Below are 20,974 nucleotides of genomic sequence, written 5' to 3'. Positions count from 1 at the left end.
CTGTAAGTATAAAATTCACACCAGATTTCAAAGACTTAGTGCTAAAAAAAATAATGCAACATATCTTTCATTAGTAATTTTAAAATATTGATTACATGTTAAAATGATAATACTTTGTAGACATTGGGTTAAATAACATTTATTAAAATGAATTTCACCTGTTACTTTTTACTGTAATGTGACTCTAAAAAAATTTCAAAATACATACATGGCTGAGATTCTGTTACCTACTGAACACAGTGCAACGCTGGAGGTTTTCAACAGGGGGTGCTTTTGCCCCCCAGGGGATATCTGACTGTGTCAGGAGATGTACTTGCTGTCCTAGTTGGGGAATCAAGTGCTCCTGGCATCTAGTGGGTTTAGGGATTTGCTAAACATCCTGCAATGCACAGGACAGCCTCCCACAACTAGGACTTATCTGTCCCCAAATGTCACTAGTGCTGAGGCTGAGAAACCCTACCCTAGAGCGTGAATTCCTTGAAGGAAAAGCCAGTAAGTCAGAAAGACCTGAAGAACTAGTCGGAGTTATCACACACAGCTCTCACCGTTAACGATGGCCAGGGGTGTTGGTAACCTTGCTTCCCCTGATGAAGAGAATGAAGCCCACACTAGAGCAAAGACTTGCAAATAAGCCGCCGAGCTGATACTTGCACTCAGCCTCTGCTCACTCCGAAAGCCAGCCTGCCCCCTTGCTCCACAACCGGCTTCCACAGTCCTCTGAGTTGGTGCTGATGCGAAGAGGCTGCTTGTATTCACAGTCTAACGTCTCCATTACTCAGACCCGGGTGGTTATTATTCACATCAGCCGTTACTGCTACCAGGGGATGAGCATTAACAAAAACGCCCTTGGAAAGGGACAGCCTGCTCGAAATACTCGCGGGCACCTCACCCATCAAATGAGGCTGAGAAAGGTGTGGAAATAAATGCAACACGATGAAATAAACCTGTCAGAGAGGGAGCATTCAGATGCCTCAGAAGGCAAGAGGTAAAACAAATGTGCCTGATACGGGATTGACTCTGTTTAAAGAAAACATTACAGGACTTCGGACTTGAAGAGAGCCCGGAGAACAATGGCCCAGCAGGAAGGGAGCTGCTTGCACCCTCCGGAGAAGCGCTGTTTCCTTGGTACACTGGGTGGGGGCATGTGGTAGGACCCACTCTCTTCTCACTGTCACTGTGCATCCGTCCGCAACTGCCACCTCCTTTGGGGAGGCTGGGGGCCTTTGATGGGATGGGGTAGGAGCCTGACATTTGATGAAGGCCGAGAGGGCAGGTTACTCTCTAGGGTCACCTAATGTAATCTTGAGTATGACTCTGCAGGAGGTGTGATGATTCATTTTGCAGGTGAAACAAAGGCTGTGCAACTTATTTGAGGTCATATAACTAGGGAGCGGCTGAGATGGCATTCCCAAGGCGTTGATGGTGACATGCCGGGCTAGGGGGCTTGATGGCAGGCACAAAAGCGGGGACAGCACTTGGCTGTCGTGAATGCTGTGAAGGCTCTGCTCAGATCTCCTTTCCTGGGCTGGTGCACTAATCTCCAGCTGTGGGCGGTGCTGGCAGCTAAGAGCTCACAGACACCTCCTTCCCTGCAGAACTGCCATAAGGCAAAGTGAAGTTGCCTCGCCAGGACATGGGCAATGGCTGAACTGACACAGCGGCACAAATGCTGGCCCCCTTGCCTCAAAGTGGGGACACCCCTGTGACAGAGTGCACACTCCAGAGCCCCCGTGGGCTCAGCTGACACAGTCTCCACATCCTCCCTTGGCTTCTTCCCCGGCCCTATCCCATCTCCCTCACTTTATTTCTTCTGAGAATACTCATCAGTGAATAATTTGCACAAGAATCCCCATCCCAGGCTCTGTGTCTGGGAAACCCAGCCTAAGACAATCATGAGCAGTGAAGTTTCCGAGTTTGGGAAAGGGGGTGCACAGAAGTGGACCATGAGGTCCTGGATGGCTGGACTCATGTCATCCTTGCATGATGTATCCTCTTTCCCACCATGACAAACTGACCAGTCAGGGACTAGCAGAGAGGAGACCGCTGTCTGAGCAAGAACTTTGAGAGGGGTGCCAGTTAAAGATTTGAAATCTCTAAGAAACCTCCACTGACCAGGAGGGACCCCCCCCAGTAGAGATCTCTACGTCAGCAGGGTCTCTTCTGTCTCTGGGGCTCCATGATGGGCGTCAGCCTCTGATGGGTTCTGCATCCCAGTCTTTGAAGAACGGCGGAGGTTTATATGAAATGAGATTGAAACACAATGTGCTACAGGGAAGGGGCTGGTATTTGCTTCAAATAAATACCTACACTATTTATTTAGACTGGGTGCTCCCATAGCATCCTTTTTCATATTCATTATCTTGTTTCATCTCAGGATACAGCTGCAGAAGACTCTGCATGTGCAAAGTCTATAAGAAAACGATGCTCCCTAAGAGGGAGGCATTATTACTCTTACTTAACAGAGAGGAGAGGTGGGGATCATCATACTGAAGTGACCTGTCCAAGACAAATGGCAGATGGTGGGGGGGTCATAGCCAGATCTAAGCACAGAGAAGGTAGGTCAATTTTCCCCCGACCTCAGACCACAGCTCAGCTGTCACTTCCCCTGGGAATCATTCCGAGCTCCAGGTTATGTCTGTTGGTTTATTTTGGACACCACACATCTCTCCTTTGTAGCATGACTCAGAGTTGCAGTTGCAGTTGTCAATTTATTTGTTTTTTTTTTTTTTGGACTAATGGCTCTTTCCCCTCCCCCAAAGGTATAGGAATATGTTTTCCTTTGTTCATCACTATATACCTCAACGCTTAGAGCAGTGCCTGGTACATAGTAGGTACTTTGTATGCATTAGTAGAATGGGTGAATGGATGAATAGATAGATGGATGGATGGAGGGAGGGAGGGAGTGGAGGGATGGCTGGGTGGGTGGAGGGATGGCTGGGTGGGTGGGTGGATGTGTGGGTGGGGTGGAGGGACTGCCAGTTCCTCTCCGGTGCACCTGGCCTGCAGGGACCACTGAGCACAGGCTGCTCTCACTCCCCTCCGCCCCCCCCCGCCCCCCCCGCCCAGGGCTCTGGTGATCACCTGTGGTGAGGAGGCAGAGTGGAGTCCCCGGGGTCACCTGGGCGCTGCCCATTGGTGCTGACCACAAGGAAGCCAGTCCCCAGGCAGCATGCAGAAGAGAAGGAGAGAAAGAAACACACATGAACACGTGTGGTACGGTGAACAAAACTGCAATTCTCGTGGCTCTGAAGAGCTCACACTAAACAGCAAAAGAACATCATGATCTAACAAAACAGGGCCTGAAATAGATTTTTTTTTAATGAAATAAGAATAAGAGTCACCATTTATCAAGCACCCACGACATGCCAGGGACTCTGCCAGCTACCTCACATACTAGGTTTCTAAGACTCAGAACAACCCAGAAAGGTCAGTATTATGATAAACGAACCCATCGCCTTTCCACCCAGACATCTTCTCCCCGTCTTCCCTTTCTTAGCAAATGCGCCACCATCCATGTAGCCACGCCGTCTACGAGCCTGGGAGTCGTCCTTTACCTCTCCTTTTTACTGACCTCCCACTTCGGATCACTTGGCATGCCTTCTTAATTCTACTCCAGAAAAGGTACTGAAGCTGCCCCCTTCTCTCCAATTTCATCTCCACTCCGTTCAAGCCATCCTCCTGTTTCGCTTGGGTTACTGAAGCAGCCCCTGCTGGTCCTCCCGCCTCCCGTCCTGTTCCCTTCAGTCCATTCTCCATCCTTCCGTAGAGACGCATCAGTGACCCTGCTGTGCTCCAGCTCAACTTCAACCTCCTTAACCCAGTTCACAGACCGTCAGTGATGAGTTCCCTGCCTGTCCCTCCAGCCTCTCTCCACTCCCACCACCGCACTCTGTGCCCTGCCCCGAGCACAATAAACTCCTTTCCACCATCAACAGCGCCCCCCGGCCCACCTTCTTGTCCGTGGGCCTTACCTAGGCTGGTCACTTGGTGTGGAAATACCCCCTTCCTGCCTCTTCACCTGGATGACGACTGTTCATCCTCCAGGTGTCGGTTCAGAGATCCTTCTCTCTGGGAGACTCACCATATACGGGCCAGATGCCCTTCCTCTGTCTTCCCCGAACACCCTGGTCTTCCCTTCTCCAAGCAATAACCTCACTGTATTTTAAGTGGCTGCCACCCCCGCAATTCTGAGTCTCCTTGAAATCAGTCACTGTCATTTACTCGTCATTTACTAGTGTCCTGCTGTGGCATTGTGCTGGAGCTGGTACAATAGGTACTCAGGGTATATCTGTTGAATAAATGAATGAAGGCAGGAAGGAAGGATGAATCAGAAAATTGATATAACTTGCTCAAGGTCACAGAACTCTGAACTGGCAGAGGCAGTATTCAGATCCTGGTTTGTACGACTTCAATGTTCTGTCCTTTTGAACCCACTACTTGCCTCTCGAAAGAAACTGAATCAAAAAGCAGGAAGGTGTCCTAGGCCCCGTCAAAGGCTGCATGTTTCTCTAGTGATTCATCAACAAAATTGTATAAAGTCCTTATACAAAATGGAGAGAGGGGCAGGACATCCCAGACCAACTGATAAACAGGAAATACATAATTTCAAAAATTCACACAAACGGCAAGCTTTACCAACAGCTGTGAAATACGTCAAACTGTAACCACCAGTCAACAGTAATCATAATACTCCTCCCTCAAAGGTATGGGGAACGTCACCATTTTCAAACCACATTCTAAGTCCAACTTCACCATTTTCAAACCACGTTCTAGTTTTATAGAAAACTACTATAGCTGGTAGGCCAAATCCGGCCACCCACTGTTTTCTGCGTGCCCACCGGTGAAGAATGGTTTTTACACTTTTTAATGGCAGGGAAAAAAAAATAAAAAGAAGAGTAATATTTTGTGACACATGAAAATTATATAAAACTCAAATTTCGGTGTCCATAAATAAAGTTTTATTGGAACACAGCCATACTCGTTTTACATGCATTATCTATGGCTGCTTTTGTGCTACCATGACAAAGTTGAGAAGTAGTGGCAGAGACCACATGGCCTGAAAAACTGCAAGTCACTATCTGGCACTTCACAGAAAAGTTTGCCAACCCCTGTTCTAAGAGCATGTTTTTATTAAATTTGCCCCCAACCTTTTGAGGTAGGCAAGACAAAGACTGTTGGCCTGGCATGCCAGAAAAAGAAACAGAAGGCTGAGAGAAGAGGTGACTCAAATTCCCATCTGGCCTCTTTCAGCAGCCTCCTACCTGTACAGTCTCCCCTGCTCCAGCCTTATCCTTGCCTCAGTCTCCGTTCTCTGGTCCAGTTTCTGAGCTGTAATTAGGGTAGCCTTCATGACAAAGGCAGCCTGCTAAGCACCTCCAAGGGCTCGCACTGTCTCAGGACAATCATTGCTCCTCTATGTGCCACGGGGCTAATGCAGAGACCTCAGTGTCCTGGCCTTGCTTACCACTTCAGCCTCACCTCTGATCCCCCCCAGCCTCCTGTGGTCACACTGGCATTCTAGCCTTGGTTCAAAGGAACCCTGTCCCATTCAAGTTCAGTAGCCACCTCTCTTGCCTCCAGTGATCTGCATGTGCAAATTCCTCAGCTCAGAAGACCTCCCTGTCTTACCCTCCGGCCTTGTTCCATATGATAATTGTCACTCTTCTTTCAAAACTTTGTCTCAGTGACCACATACCTGAGAAGGTACACCCTAAATTGACTTATGTTTCTCTTCTCTGTCCTTCCACAGCATCCTGAATTTACCTTCATCATAGCCCTTATCATAGTGTATTGATATAATTACTCTTGGTTGGCTCTCCCACTACTTACTATTTGTTGAGTGCTTATTATTAGCCAGGCATTGCACTAAGCGCTTGATGTGCATTAGCTCATTAAATTCTTAATTAGCCCCGTGAAGTAAGTGGTGTTATTGTCGTTGTTTCATAGGTGGGGAAACTGAGACACAGAGCAGTTAAGTACCTTTTCTAGCCTGGAGTCAAAGACTGTCCAAATCCAAAGACAAACTTCTTAACCTCTAGGAGACGAGGGACCACCTATCAATATTAAGTTGCACTCAAAACTAAATGGATAAATGAAATTCTAGTTTAGTATTTTTCATTTACTAGCTGCGTCACTTGGAAAATTACACACATTTTGGAGTTTCAATTTCTCTACCTATAAAATGGGGATAACAGTAAGTATCTCATGAAGTTCTTTCGAGGATTAAATGAAAAAGAGTTAAAGCCTTAGTTTGGTTGGGAGGCCCAGAGAAGCCTCCCCACCCTACAATTTATGGCTACAACTGTTTAGCAGGAATGCTCAGCTATGCGGGGTAGGAACAGAGGTGTTATCTGGACAGGTGCTGGGAGGGGGAGAAGTCTTCCCGGTGGGTGGAGTAGGAGAAGTTAAGTGATGGACCATGGGTCCCAGCAGGACACAAAGGAAGCAGAAATAGGAAAAGGACTCATATATTTAGTGCTAGAGATAACTGGTGTTTACTGGTGCCTGGCCCATCTCTCCTTAAGGCATGTGGAAGAATTCTAGTCTCATCAAGGTCATGTAAGTGGAAGTCACATGAGTTATTTCCAAGTGAAGTATTTAAGATCCAGGTTACTACTTCCATACTTAATTTTCCCCTGCTATGGGGTCCTTTGAGGCCACTTATATTCTAGATGGCATAACAACAAAGAAACCTTTGTGGCATTGAACTACTGAGATTTAGGTCTTAATTTGTTGTTGCAGCAACGCCTAGCTTATCCTGACTAATCCAGCAGAACAAAAGATGGAAGTCCCTTGCTTTCTCCTCTGTCATCTGGTCTGCCTACAGTGTGGCTTTTTTACTGGAGGATTCATGATCCTTCTCTCTTCACAGCTTCCACAGCTTGTTCATATGTATATATGTCAGGCATTAACAAAAACATTGGGACCATGCAAAGAAGAAGGAGGTCTGAATACTGAGTGCCTCAGACTTGCTTTCTGGTTTTTTTTTCCCTTCTAGAGCAATGAAGGTTGAATGCAAAGAGATGCTGATAGGCTAAAGATGGCCCTGGATCAGATAACCTTGAAGACAAATTAATTTCTTGATTTATTAGCTTCAGTACATTGTGGAAGTAAAGCTGAGGGCTCCTTGAGGTACCTCACCTTCTGCTCCAGATCCCAGGACTTAGCTTGAATACTGCTGAAGACAGGCCAAAGACCCATCATCACATCCTAAAGGTTCTATTATCAGCTGTTACTGGAAAAGAGGGATGGGAAGGGGTTAACAAATAGGAGACAGAGGACCCTGACAGTGGCTCATAGAATCTCACTCAGTCTGTGGTACTGACAAGATTCAAAATGGTGCCATGGAAATGCCATGAGCTTTGGAGTTAGATCTGAGCAACAATTCCGAGGGACCTTAAGCTCTTTATTTAACCCATCTGAGCTTACACTGCTTCATTTCTTAAGTAAGGGTAATAATGATGACCACTATTTATTTAGTGCATAATAAATGCCAGGCTTTACTTCTATCATTGCATTGTAGACTCATGTGAACACACAGCCCTATGACTTGCACACAATAGGTGGTTAATTTTTGCTAACACTCCCAACACTACATTGAAATCCCATCAGAGAAAGCTCCAATGGAGCTTTATGCTTTTTATTTCTATCCCTTGGCTCCAGCCTACCCACGTTTTCTCCCTTTCCTTGACCCCTGATTTTAAAAGGCCTACTATTCCCTTCATAAGATGCAATGACTTTGGGATATCAGATCTGAGCTAAAGTCAACTTGGGCGTCTCAGGTCTTAAGTAGATAATTCTCATTTCTAGTTTAGAGGGATGAAATAGGGCTCCCCAGGGATATGCTTGGAGGACAAGTATTGGTCTTGGCTTTTGTTTTCTGGACTCTGTTGTACCAGCTTTGTCAGTGGGGTGTGGAGAAGGTGTGCACGTGTGTGTGTTAACGGGGTGGTGGCCGGAGCAAATCTAGAGAATAGGGAGTAGGGCGAGGACAGAGAAGACTAGAGAGATGTTCCAGCTATTGTAGCAAGAAAAATGTCAAAGGGTTGTGATATTTAAAGGTCTTCTTTAGGTTCTTTTACAGTATACTCATGATATAATCCTCTTATTCCATCTTGTCACATAACCTTCAAGGAAATCCACAGTACTGCATTGGCATCTTAGGGTCTAGAAGATGCTGGTTGAGAGCAAAGAGGCCCAAGGGACAAAGAGACCGTGTTACACTCAAGTAATTCTGAGAACCCCAAGCATGGAAAATTCATCTCGTGGGGCTTGGCTAGAGAGGAGTAGCACTCCCCTGCCCTAACCCCAAAACACACGCCTGGGCTTTCTCCTCTGAAAGTCTGGACTTCTAAGGACTGAACAATAACCAAGAGTTTTCCAACAGACTCGCTAACTATAGCCTAGCCTCTCACAAGTGATCCTTCATTATAGCCCCTACACTTCCAGCTGCCACAGCTAGATTTGAGCACCCTGTGATTCTGGATCCCTCTTGAAATTGCTGGGCAGATGACGAGAAAGGGAAAAGTGCCATAGTCAAAGGTTAGCAAGTGCATGAGCAAAATCTTTTACTCAGTCAATGCAAATATGTTATTGCTGTGTAGGAGCTCATCTAAACACAATGGCCTGTAGATGAAGAGGATAAATGCTAAGAGCCAAGGCCAGCGTCATTCTTGTCCCCTCTCAGTTTCTGCACTTTAAATCTAGCCTGACTGAGTCCATGTGATAAACACCTGGTTTGTACAACTGTATGAGAAGCGACTATGGTCCAGGCTTTGGCTTTCTTCCTTGGGGAAGAGCAGAGAGAGGACGTGTGCTTAGTAGACCTGGGTCTCCAGGTCTCATATAAGACAAGACCCAGAAGAAGGAAGAAAGGACGTGCAAGCTGTATCACCTGTGATGTTCTTGACCTTTTATGTGCATTATCCCAAATTAACAGGGGAAAGAACTAATGATCTTCGGCCTAAAAGTGATGGGATGGACTCCTAGAGGTTGTGGCTTGTTCAAGGTTACACAGCTAAATTCTGGATGTGGGATTTGAAACCAGGTGTCTCTGATTTCCCATCATTCCAGGCAATCTCTCGAGGAAGCTTTATACAAGACAGAATCTTCCATATAGAACTGGATCAATGGGAGCAGGGAGGGCAGGCAGTGGGTATTTCCTATCTGATAGCAGACAATTCCTACATCTTGCTTGGCTTCTCACATAACCTGTGGCAGGTTATTCTTGTAACCAAAAAAGCCAGGGACACATAGGGACACATCACTCCCCTTCTGGGCCCCAGTCTTAGCATCTGTGAAATGAGGGCATCTCACTGGAGAATGGCTATTTATTGTCCCTGCAGGGGTGAGAATCCATTAGGAAGAGAGGAGAGAAAATGCTGGATGAAACCTACCTCAGGCTTAGCCATTATAAAAAGAAGCCACATTTACGAAAGACTATTACCCACCCTCTTGTTACCCGAGACAGTGGTTTTGGTCCATCAATACCACCGGGCAGCACGGGACTACGGGTGACACTGGCCCCTTATCTCATGCTTCATTATTCTGGAGTTCAGCTTTCAGCACCTACTCCGAGGGGGTTGTTTTAATGGGATCCTTATAGAGAGTGTTTACGAGATTAAAACTGTGACTTTCTTCTGCAAAGCAACTCTGCAAATGGCTTTATGGGTTTCCGGATTTATTCTGTCTCGATGACTGGGCTCAGTTTGCAAATCAAATCAAAGCTGATTTTTCCAACTGCCACTTGGGCACACCCAGCGGGAGTCTGCAGAGCCAGCTGTGTTCCCTTGCCGGCTGGCGCCAAAGATGGGAGTGAGGCTGCCTGCAGGCGGCCAGAGAGGTTCCAATGGGAAGACAGTGGACAAGCAAGGACCTGACTGACCCCAACTAGGGTGGGGGGAACAAGTCCGAGGAGGCAAATTTTATCTTCTGGAAGGAGAAAAGGCAGATTTATGTGGCCCCAAAGACTGAACGGCAGAAATAATAGGGAGCCAGTTTGGACCCCTGATGTTGAGGTTTCCTTCAACTGAAGTGTCCAATGGTGGGACAACCTCCCTGGGGGAGTAGTGAGGTCCCTGTCACAACAGGCAATCAAGTGGAGCCTGGCTGGTCTTTTTGTTAGTGGGGATTGTAGATCATGTAGCTAATCCCTGCCTCTACCACTTTTATTCCTACCTTCCAAGAGGACATTTAAAAAATATTTTTTTAATTTTATTTATTTTTTTTGGCCGCGTTGGGTCTTTGTTGCGGTGCGCAGGCTTCTCACTGCAGTGGCTTCTCTTGTTGCAGAGCACAGGTGCACAGGCTTCAGTAGTTGCAACACGTGGGCTCGGTAGTTGCCACACGTGGGCCCTAGAGCGCGCAGGCTTCAGTAGTTGTGGTGCACAGGCTTAGTTGCTCTGCAGCATGTGGGATCTTCCCGGACCAGGGCTCGAACCCATGTCCCCTGCATTGGCAGGCGGATTCTTAACCACGGGACCACCAGGGAAGTCCCCAAGAGAACATTTTGACAAGTAGCTTGTATTTGAAAAAATGAGGTCATGGAAGACCTCATCCAGCCAGCCAGCCAGCCAGCCATCTAGCCATTGATCCATACATTAATTGACTGATTAATTGATTGATCAGTCCATTCATTTATCTATTTGTTCATTCAACATATATTATTGAGCACTAATGTTTGCTAGGATCTGGGGACACAACATGGCTCAAAATAGGCACAATCCTTTCACTTACTTCACTGAGAATCTAGCTGGCAGACAGACATTCAACATGTAAGCCAAAAATATATATATATTTATAAGTCATGATGAATGCTATGAAAAAAAGTACAGGGTATAATGAGAGTGGAAAACGTTGGGGATACACATTAGACTGGAGGTTAGGATGGTCTTTCTGAGGAGGCAGGATTGAAGCTGCAATCTGAAAGATGTACATCTGTTAAACCAGATAATTTCAGGCAGAGGGGGCAGGATGAGCAAAGGTCTTAATGCAGCAAAAATAGAAATAAAGTTTTCCCTCTCCTGAGAACAAGGAAAGTAAAGGGAACAGTGAACAGGCTAGAGAAGAAACATAACATGGCCTGAAAGAGTTAATCACTCCTAGTTTTTAACTGTTACTAATCTGTAGTGTCTGTAACTAGATTTGTACCTCACAAAGCTAACCTATTACTCTTTAACAGTATGTGAATTACATCCTGCACTCCCTTGTAGCAAATCACCCCTTGTAGCATTTGCATTTCAAAAAAAAAGGTCGCAGGCCGATAACCCAGAGACAAATGGACTCAATTACCTGGCTGCCTGATGCCAGCTGTGACTGTTTTGAAATAATGCAGGAAGAAGAATGCAAGACCTTCACTACTTTGATCCTTATCATATACCCCGGAATGCGAGCCCCACATATAAAATCTTCTCTGTTTGGGGTGGGGGACACACACAGTTCTTGAGGCGCTAGCCTGCTGTGTCTTCCCTTCTGCCTGGCAGGACAATAAAGCCATCTCCCTCTTCCTCCAAAATCTCTGTCTCCGTATTTGTTTGGCATCAGTGCACAGGGAAGCTGGTATTTCCGCAACAGTCCTGAGGTTGGAAGGAGCTTGAAAGAAGAGCAGTGTGCTGGAGTGGAGTGAATAAGAGGATAGAAGCCTGGATGAAGCTGGAGGGTAGGAAGGGGCCAGATCATGCAGCCAAGTCTGGTGGAGGCAGGGCCTGTGGGCAGGAGAAAGTAGCAAAGTGAATGAGTGCATGGAAGGAGGCGGGGAAGAATTAGGTAGGAGAATGTGTAGGCAGGAGGGCTTGGATGGAACTGCACACAGCTTCTGGAAGGGGAACGGACCAATCTGGTTCCAGAACTGAGCCTCTGTGTTCAGTTCCATTTCCCGCATGGCCTGCTCTGGCCCAGCCAGAAGGGCGTGAATTGAGATACTGGGTACCTCTTTCAGCCACTGCAACCCTGGGCATCCTCTGCAGACAGGATGATCAGCTTGCCTGGAAAGAGCTGTCTCTCACTTAAATTTCAGCACCTTGGAAGTTTAGGTCTCCCACCCCAAGTTTTCACAAGCTCCGTTTTCCCAGGCATGTTCTGCTTATCTCTTCAATCTGGTTCCTACAATGAGCCCATCCCCCGTCTTCCAAATGGAGAGTGAACAGTATTGAATGGGTCCAAGTCCACCTCCCTCTTACTTGCCCTTTCTCACAGTTCCTGTTTTAACTACAAGAACAAAACCTAACTTTTAAATGGATCTTTTTTTCTCCCTGACTGCCCTCCCTTCAAAGTCTGAATCAGAGTTCTCTGTTTCCAAACCAAAACTTAATGTCTATTTACCCACTGACTGTAGTTTTCTCTACATAGCTCTGAGCAGACTCCCGGAGCTAGAGTCTGCCAAGTAAAGGGCTTCTGAAATGTTCTTTTAGATCTTGAACTTGAGGCAATTCCATTAGCTTTTTGCTATCCTCAACCTGAAGATGTAACATCCTCCATGTAATAAGAGCCTTGTGGTCACAACTGTTGGTGCCACACCCAGATCCCCTTTACAGATTGGTGTGACATCCACCAGCTCCTGCGTGTGTGGGGGTCTAAGGACTCATCCCTGTGACTCTCTCCAGAGACTTGTGCAAGGCTCAGAGGTGCCACTTCCTCTGGAGCTACCTGAGAGATCTCCTGAGTGGAAGGAGAAGGGGAAGGGAAGGGAAAATGCCAAGGGCTGATTGGTATAGGGGAGGAGTCCTGGTTTCTTGCCTCAAAGCAGAACAACTTTGGAGAACTTTACACTCTACCCTGGGATCTAGCCTAGATTTAACTTTATCTGATAAGAGATTCTTACTCAGCCTTTTCCCTCTTGCACTTACAGATTTCTTCCAAGAGCTCTCCCTCAGTACATCCCATGCACCCAAATCCCTGCCTCAGGCTCTGCTTCTCGGGACTCTGTCTTAAAATGCTACCATTCTTCTTTATCTGCTCACTGACAAATTCCTCTTCCCCACCACAGCTGAACTCCTGTTCTGATTCCTCTGAATCTCCAGTCAGCGTTAACAGCCAACCCCTGGCTGAGGAACAAGGTACAGAAGATGTGAATCTGGGATGGGGTACCATGCCCCCGCGCCTCCATGTCAATGAAAAAGACTGCCTTCCAGCCTTCTGAGAGGGGCCTGTCCTAATCCCAGAACTAACCCTTCCACCAGCTAATACCAAACTTCCACCCCACAGTCCCTTAGCAGCGCCTTCCGCGGGAGGTTCTGCCCTGGCTCTACAAATAAATACTGCCCCCTGGTGGTGTGTGAATCCACCGGCCAGATGCTCTCTAAACACAGGGGACTTGGCTCTTCCCGTGGAGTCTGGGCCAAGGGTGTGGCTCCTCTCACAGGGTGAGGTCCTGAGTCCGCTGGCTTCTCAGATGCCACCCTTGCTCTGTGCCACGACTCAATTCCCAGCGTTAGTTGAGAAGGGGTGGTGATGGGACGAGGGGGCACAAAGTCTCTCACGCTGCACCCATCCCAGGGGAGGGAGCCCCAGGGGGTGTCCCAGGAACACACACTCATTAGTGCCTAGGGCTTTAGCTCTGCTGCCATCAGACCTCACTCAGTACCTCTCACTTCTCTTTAGAGGCACTGATCACAATCGTAACTCCACCACTGCCTGTTACAATCCTTCACTTAATGTCTGTTTCTGCCCTAGACTGTGAGCTTCTTGAGGACCGGAAGCACGCCTGCTGGTGCATCACAAAACCCCTGGTTCCCTACAAGGTACTTGGCTCGCAGGTGCTCAGTGAGTGAGCTGACCGCATGACAGAAATAATGGTCATCGATCATGATTTTTTAAAATTTCCAAAACAATTTGCAGTAAATAAAACCACGTTTATGTTGATGATATCATTTGATCCTCATAACAAACTAGTGGGTCGAGGTCTCAGTGTGCTGGAGCCGGCTTGCATCTGCTCGCTGCAGAAGAAATGTCGCTAAACATTCAGCACTTTCTCGTAAGCCAGTTGTTAAACATCGGTAACTTGATATTGGATTTGTGGGTACATTGACACCCTGGAAATGGACGAAGATCACAAATAAGGGCTTTTCTTTCACAAAGAGCAGGTTTATCAGCAAACCGCTGGCAGTAGGTATGTTCAAAAATCGTCGTGTGAATGGGTAGATAGGGATCACTTTAAATATGGTGCTGCTGAGGTTTGAGAAGATGGAGTGAGAGCCCCCTGAGCCTCTGAGCCTTGCTGCAGTGAAATGCTGACTCCAAATGCATTTCCTACGTCAGCAGGCCTTTTTTGAGGGTCAACTACGTGCCAGGAACTTCCTGCCGTGGCACAATGTGACTGGGAAATTAGTGGTCAGGCCCGAGCAGTTCCTCATCAGGACTCCTCTCAAACAGCAGTGCTGGGTGCCTGTCCCAGAGGCCTGGCCCTGCCCAGACCCTGATGTTCCACCATCATGTGGGGTCTGGGAAGGGTCCTGCTGCCACGGACCCAGCATCTGGTGTGTAGGGGTGGCCCACTGTGTGTACCCCCTGCCCTGGGCTCCTTCCACAGAACATGCAGCTCCTCTGCATGAGGCAGCCTCGCTCAGCTTCCGGAAGGAACAGGAGCCACATCTGGACCTCAGCTCACCTCCGGGGCCCCCTCTGGCAGGGCCCATTCTGGCTCCTTGCACATCCCTAAAAGCTATTGGGACCACATTGTGAATGGTAAAAGAGTCAAGAGGCTTCAATGGGAACCACCGGACACTGCCCCTAACTGCATGGGGCCGGTTATGGATTGAACTGTGTTCCCCCCAAATTCTTATGTTAATGTCCTAACCTTAGACTGTGACCTTATTTGGTAATAGGGTCCTTGTAGAGGTAATTAGTTAAGTTAGGATGAGGTCATACTGGAGTAAGGTGGGCCCCCCAATCCAATACGATCAGTGTCCTTATAAAAAGGGAGAATTTGGACAGATAACACACAGAGGAAGATGTGAAGAAGACAGAGATCGGGGTGATAGTTCTAAGATGGCCAGAAAACCACCAGAAGCTGGAGGAAAGGCGTGTAACAGACTCTCCCTCACAGCCCTCAAAGGAGCCAACCCTGCTGACATCTTGGTCTTGGACTTGTAGCCTCCAGAAATGTAAGACAATAAATTTTGTTGTTTAGGCCACTTAGTTTGTGGGACTCTGCAGTCGCCGAAAACTAACCCAGGTCCCTTGCTTTGCAAACCTCAAAACTGGGCAGCATTTAATTAGAGCTTGGGTGACTAACAGCGACCTTACAGACAGACAAGGGTTAGAGCTGCACGCTAGAGCCAAGGACTGTATTTAATAGAAGATGCCCTGGGCGTCCGGTCAGGTCAGAATGACCCTGAACAGCTCCAGGCTGTTCCATTCAGAGTGGCAGCCCTCCTCCAGTTCCCCGGGACCCACACAGCTGACCACAGATGCTGTCTGGAGTCACCAGGGTCAGGGACAGGACATCAGCAAGTTGCTTCACCGCCACAGCACTGGCCTCAAGCCTGCCCGTGTGGTCTTACTCCAGAGGCTGGCTGGCCGCTGGCAGACCCGTGAAGAAGGTGCCACGATGACAGAGAGGTGGAGGAGCCTGGAGGGAGACAGGTGGCCCATGGCATCTGCCGCTGGGACTTCACATACCCCCCACTGCCTGCAGGATTCCCACCATCGTATTTTCTCTATTAAAAAACCCAGTATTTTCAGCGAACCCATAAAAAGGGAAATTTGATTCACATCATCAGGAAAGGGGTGGGTCAAATATTGATTCCTGGACTTAGATCCTTGATACCAAGTCCTCATGGGCAGTGCATGAATTCAGATAGGGGTCTCCTTTAGTTGACCCTGGATGCTCCAAGGGTACAGGGTAGACATAGCCAAACACAGCTTTCCCTGACCTATGGGAGACGGGCATTCTGCATTATCCAGCCCTCTGCCCCACTGCCAAGTGCTGCTAGAGCCTGCTTCTCCTGGCTGGAGTGACGGCCCTCACTGGAAAACAAGGGTGTGGAAGCTTGGAATCCACCACTTACTCCCGACTCCTCTGAGCCCTGCCTGGGCATGGCCAGCTGGGCATTCATACTCATTAAGGCATTCCTATCCTTTCCCACGCCACACCTGGCGTGCGTACACAACACACTGCACTAAAGGAAGACTGTAACCTAAACATCAGACAAGAAGAGAAATCCTTATGCTAAGAAGAGGTAGAGAGTTCTTCTGTTCCAGTTCTTTAAAGGTCACTGTAATTCTGCACATCAGCAGTGCAACTTTGGAGAAGTGTGGCATGGTGGGCTCTATATCTATCAGGACAGTGGGTCCTGACGTTGCCAGCAACATATACTTTTAAATATTCTCTCTCAAATTCCCCATGTATACCTCTGCCTGTCCGATCACATGTTCCCAATTCCCAGTTCAGCAAATACGATCCAACAAACTCCCCTTTAGGAGGGCTTACGTCCCAGAGGGTGTCCTTAGAATCCCACACCTCCGGCAGGGGAGAGCAATGGCATCAATCCCTCCCTTGTCTGGGGGTCAAACGCTAGTGGGAGCCACAGAGCACCGTCATGGCGAAGGTTTCTCTGTGTGTGTCCTGCCCCCTCCTGGGGGGATGCTGCAGACACCCAGCTGTCCAGCTTGAGACCAGAGCTTCAGTGCTAGCCAACTGATGAGGTTCTTCTTTCTACATTATCTGTTTTCCTCAGTGGAGAGGTCTGCCAAGGCCCATCATTTGTGTCACCTTTGTTTGCAGGCCATCATTTCTCCTTGCCTCACAAGGAGTATTTTATCTCTTTCTGTCTGGTCGCCTGGGTTCTCGAGAGAGAACACGTTAGGGCCATGTCGACCTCTCACGACGTATGTGAAGCCAGAGTGAGTTCTTATCACAGTGAGCCCTTAGGGCTCCTGTCTTCTTCCTCCTGCATCTTCCCTTTTCTGCCTACAAATTGATGTGATTTTCTTCAAAGTTATAAAAGTGATGTGTGATAGGTCTCGCTGCATATTTTGCCAAATAACCATAAAATATTCCTCTCTCTCCCCCCCCCGCCCCGTCTCTTGTCTCTTCCCCTCCCTGACATGTGTGCGTTTTCCTCTGCATGTGTGTGCCTGCGTGTATATCCTCACATATGTGTATACATACTTGAGTCATTGTCTTTGTCTATAGTTTATGACTATATGTTTACTTATATTTACACTTATCATCACTGTGGAAGCAATCTATGAAACTATATATGCTGTCAATAAATGCAGGGAACAGAATGCAATTGCCCAATTTTGGTGTGTTTATACAGGGAGGATAGCTGCTTAAAGTATCAATTCTGTAACAAAAAGATAAACCTGATTTCTAACCATTCAACCTTGTAATAGGTTAAATGATAACAAACCATTCATTGATTTTGTTTTTAAAGAATAATAAACAGAAACATGTGCCAATTGAAAGAGCCAGGCAATTCAGTTATAATTAGGGAAACAAAAAGTGATGAGCCTGAACAATGCTGCCTTAGTTTTGGGGATTAGTGTTGAAAATGCCAACTACATACCGATGCAGTGTTTGTTTTCTCATTACCGAAGGCACTAACGCTAATCACCTCGTTTTTGAAAGCCATGCGCCAATTGAATAAAGTGCAAAACCAGAAGATAGGTCTAATTGACATGCAAAAACAATACCCAAACACAGACCCAAATACAATGAAAATCTATAGCAGAAGACTATTTGAGTAAATTTATATTTACCACGCCACTGATTAATGTACTAGTTCGTCCATCCATCCAGCCATCCATTGACTAAACAAATATGTTTTGAGCTCTTCCTATGCTTTAGGCACTGTGTTATTAATATATACCGTAAGTATATATTAATACCTAGATGCAAATGACTCCAATGAAAATAACAATTCTTTCTTGTTATTTTTAGCCATTGTTGCCTAAAATTTCCCTGTGTGGCTAGAGGGAGAAGTACTTAAATGGCTGAAGACAGACCGGGCATGCCAACATACCTTTCGTAGCCAGACGAACACAGTTGATTTTGGTCTCCTGTGAACAACAAAAGTGAGACTTCAGTTAATTTGTCGTGGGTTTGGCTTTTTAATACATATAAAATATACATATAGGCTTCCCTGGTGGCGCAGTGGTTGAGAGTCTGCCTGCCACTGCAGGGGACACGGGTTCGAGCCCTGGTCTGGGAAGATCCCACATGCCGCAGAGCAGCTAGGCCCGTGAGCCACAATTACTGAGCCTGCACGTCTGGAGCCTGCGCTCCGCAACAAGAGAGGCCGCGGTAGTGAGAGGCCCACGCACCGCGATGAAGAGTGGCCCCCCCTCGCCGCAGCTAGAGAAAGCCCTCGCACAGAAACGAAGACCCAACACAGCCATAAATAAATAAATAAATAAATAAATAAATAAATAAAATTAAAAAATATATATATACATATACAGGCATGCATATGTATTTTTAATTATAATTTAAAATTTGTCCCTTCCAGTTTTTCCACCATTGGAATCACCTTCTAATTCTATCTCATTTCTTTTCATGCTAGGTACATATTTTGTTACTTCCACTTCCTGGCTCCCATCACCTTATAAGCTTCTTCCCCAGACAGAACCAATGCATAAATGCTGCCCGGCACAGAACAACTTGAACCATAACACTACGTGGGTACACTGTGGCATGTGTGTGCTTCACTCAGTTGCATGGGTTAGTAGATGGTATCAAGGGCATCCTTGCGAAGCTCAGTTAAAAGTATATAATGCACCTATATGCATACACTGAAACAGACACTTAGGAATAGCCCAGTCAATATGAATGTATAAGAAGCAAACTGCAAAATTCATGTTCAAAAAGTTACTTTGGCCCAGAGATCTCTGGTAGACACCTTACAGTTTTCATAGATAATGTTGTGTGGGTGTGTTTGCGTGGCAATAGAATCTTTGCTTGGTGAGCTATCTTGTTGCTGTTGGCTGCTCCCCAAGTGAACAGGATCCATCCATTTATGATGTTGCTGGGCGTGCAGCTGAGATACAGAAGAGTGTGCTTAGCAAGAGAATCATTTTAGCCTGCGTTACTGGGATCATATCCCAGGAGGTCGTGGAACCAGTTGAACATTCCAGTTGACTACGTTATACCCCCAGTAAGAGTCTGAATATTGTGTAGCAAAGGAAAACAAAAAGCAAAGAATGCTTTTCTCTTTCTGACTTACTTCACTCTGTACGACAGACTCTAGGTCCATCCACCTCACTACAAATAACTCAATTTTGTTTCTTTTTATGGCTGAGGAATATTCCATTGTCTATATGTGCCACATATTCTTTATCCATTCATCTGTTGATGGACACTTAGGTTGCTTCCATGTCCTGGTTATTGTAAATAGAACTGCAAAACAAATACCATATGCTAACACATATATATGGAATCTAAGAAAAAAACAAACAAACAAAAAAAGGTCATGAAGAACCTAGGGGCAAGACGGGAATAAAGACACAGATCTACTAGAGAATGGACTTGAGGATATGGGGAGGGGGAAGGGTAAGCTGTGACAAAGTGAGAGAGTGGCATGGACATATATACACTACCAAACGTAAAATAGATAGCTAGTGGGAAGCAGCCGCATAGCACAGGGAGATCAGCTCGGTGCTTTGTGACCACCTACAGGGGTGGGATAGGGAGGGTGGGAGGGAGGGAGACGCAAGGGGGAGGAGATATGGGAACATATGTGTACATATAGCTGATTCACTTTGTTATAAAGCAGAAACTAACACACCATTGTAAAGCAATTACACTCCAATAAAGATGTTAAAAAAAAAAAAAAAAAGCAAAGAATACAAGTGTGTGAGGCTCAAGAATCCAATGCCTATCTTGCTAATGCTCACACGTAAGTAACCACTTCATCTTGAAGACACTGGGCTAGTCAGAATTATGCAGAAGTAATAAAACCCATGAAATTCAGGGGCTAAAAACAGCAAAGGTTTATTTTCCACTCAAGCTACATGTCCAATGTATGTGTATGGCTGGGTCTGAGGGGGAGGTAATGGTGGTGGTTAGGGGATACTCTAATCATTGTAGTCACTCAAAGACCAAGGCAGGTACCTCCATTTTAACACAATGCTTCAGTGTTCACTGAGGCAGGAGAAAAGCATGATGAAGAGTTAAGCACTGGCAACTATCAGAAGTAACACTTTTGACTCAGGTTTCATCAGCTAGAGCCACTCACAGGGCCATGCCTGACTTTAGTGAGGTAGGAAATGGAGTCCTCCAGGCACCAAGAAGAGAAGCAATGATAATGTCTACAGCAGAGTCTATTTTATCCATGCACACCTCCAAATGCTAGGAATTGTCACTCCTATTAAACCCAAGTATGACACCCCAATGGTCTTGATTCTGTTCTGCAGACGACAGAAAGTCTGCCTTTGCTTGTGTAGGAAAGATGTCTTGATATTGAAAGACAGTTCTCAGGTTCATTAACCTTCTTCTCGTCAACAATTCCTCATACGATAAGAATTTGAGTCCTTTGAACTAATATCCATCATGCTCCTTCTGGGTCACTTCCTCTCCACAAAGGTGAAGCCTAATGTGTCTTTTGAGGGAAAGTTCGCTTTAAAATGTGTCACATTAAAGGGAATATTGCGTAGCCACAATGGTTTATTCTACTGCCTTCTTCCTCACTGAGTCATTCATAGAACCTTCTAATTCTCCTTAGAATCATCTTCCCTTCCACAGCTGCATGCCTGAAAGTGAGCCATTTCCCAATACCACCTCCTCCACCCGAATCTATTAAACTATTTTCTATCATCTAGAGCACGCATCTGATTACGTTTAACTACCCTTGGCTCTCACAAACATGACTCTGACATATCTGCTTTCTCCCAAGTTCCTGACATCTTTAATTCCATAACCAATTTGTCTTTGTTGGTTAGAATCAAGTACAGAATAACAAAGTCCTGAGTCACTCTCTTGGCCTTCTGCGTGATTGAACTGTTAGCAAGCAAGTCAGGAACATGCTTGAAATTCTGC

At 46.5% G+C, this 20,974-nt stretch overlaps 1 protein-coding gene across 2 annotated transcripts in view; it reads right to left on the bottom strand.

The window, feature by feature from the left end:
• Positions 1–20,974, bottom strand: part of PTPRT (protein tyrosine phosphatase receptor type T) — a 785,959-nt gene that overhangs the window by 185,863 nt on the left and 579,122 nt on the right. For both annotated transcript variants that reach the window (XM_068565244.1, XM_068565245.1), the window contains exon 12: positions 17,964–18,000. In XM_068565244.1, the coding sequence (XP_068421345.1) occupies positions 17,964–18,000 (37 nt within the window). The remainder of the gene's footprint in view (positions 1–17,963; positions 18,001–20,974) is intronic.

Source organism: Eschrichtius robustus, chromosome 16 (assembly GCF_028021215.1).
Source record: "Eschrichtius robustus isolate mEscRob2 chromosome 16, mEscRob2.pri, whole genome shotgun sequence".
NCBI classification, from domain to species: domain Eukaryota; kingdom Metazoa; phylum Chordata; class Mammalia; order Artiodactyla; family Eschrichtiidae; genus Eschrichtius; species Eschrichtius robustus.
This window is presented reverse-complemented; position numbering and strand designations above follow the sequence as displayed.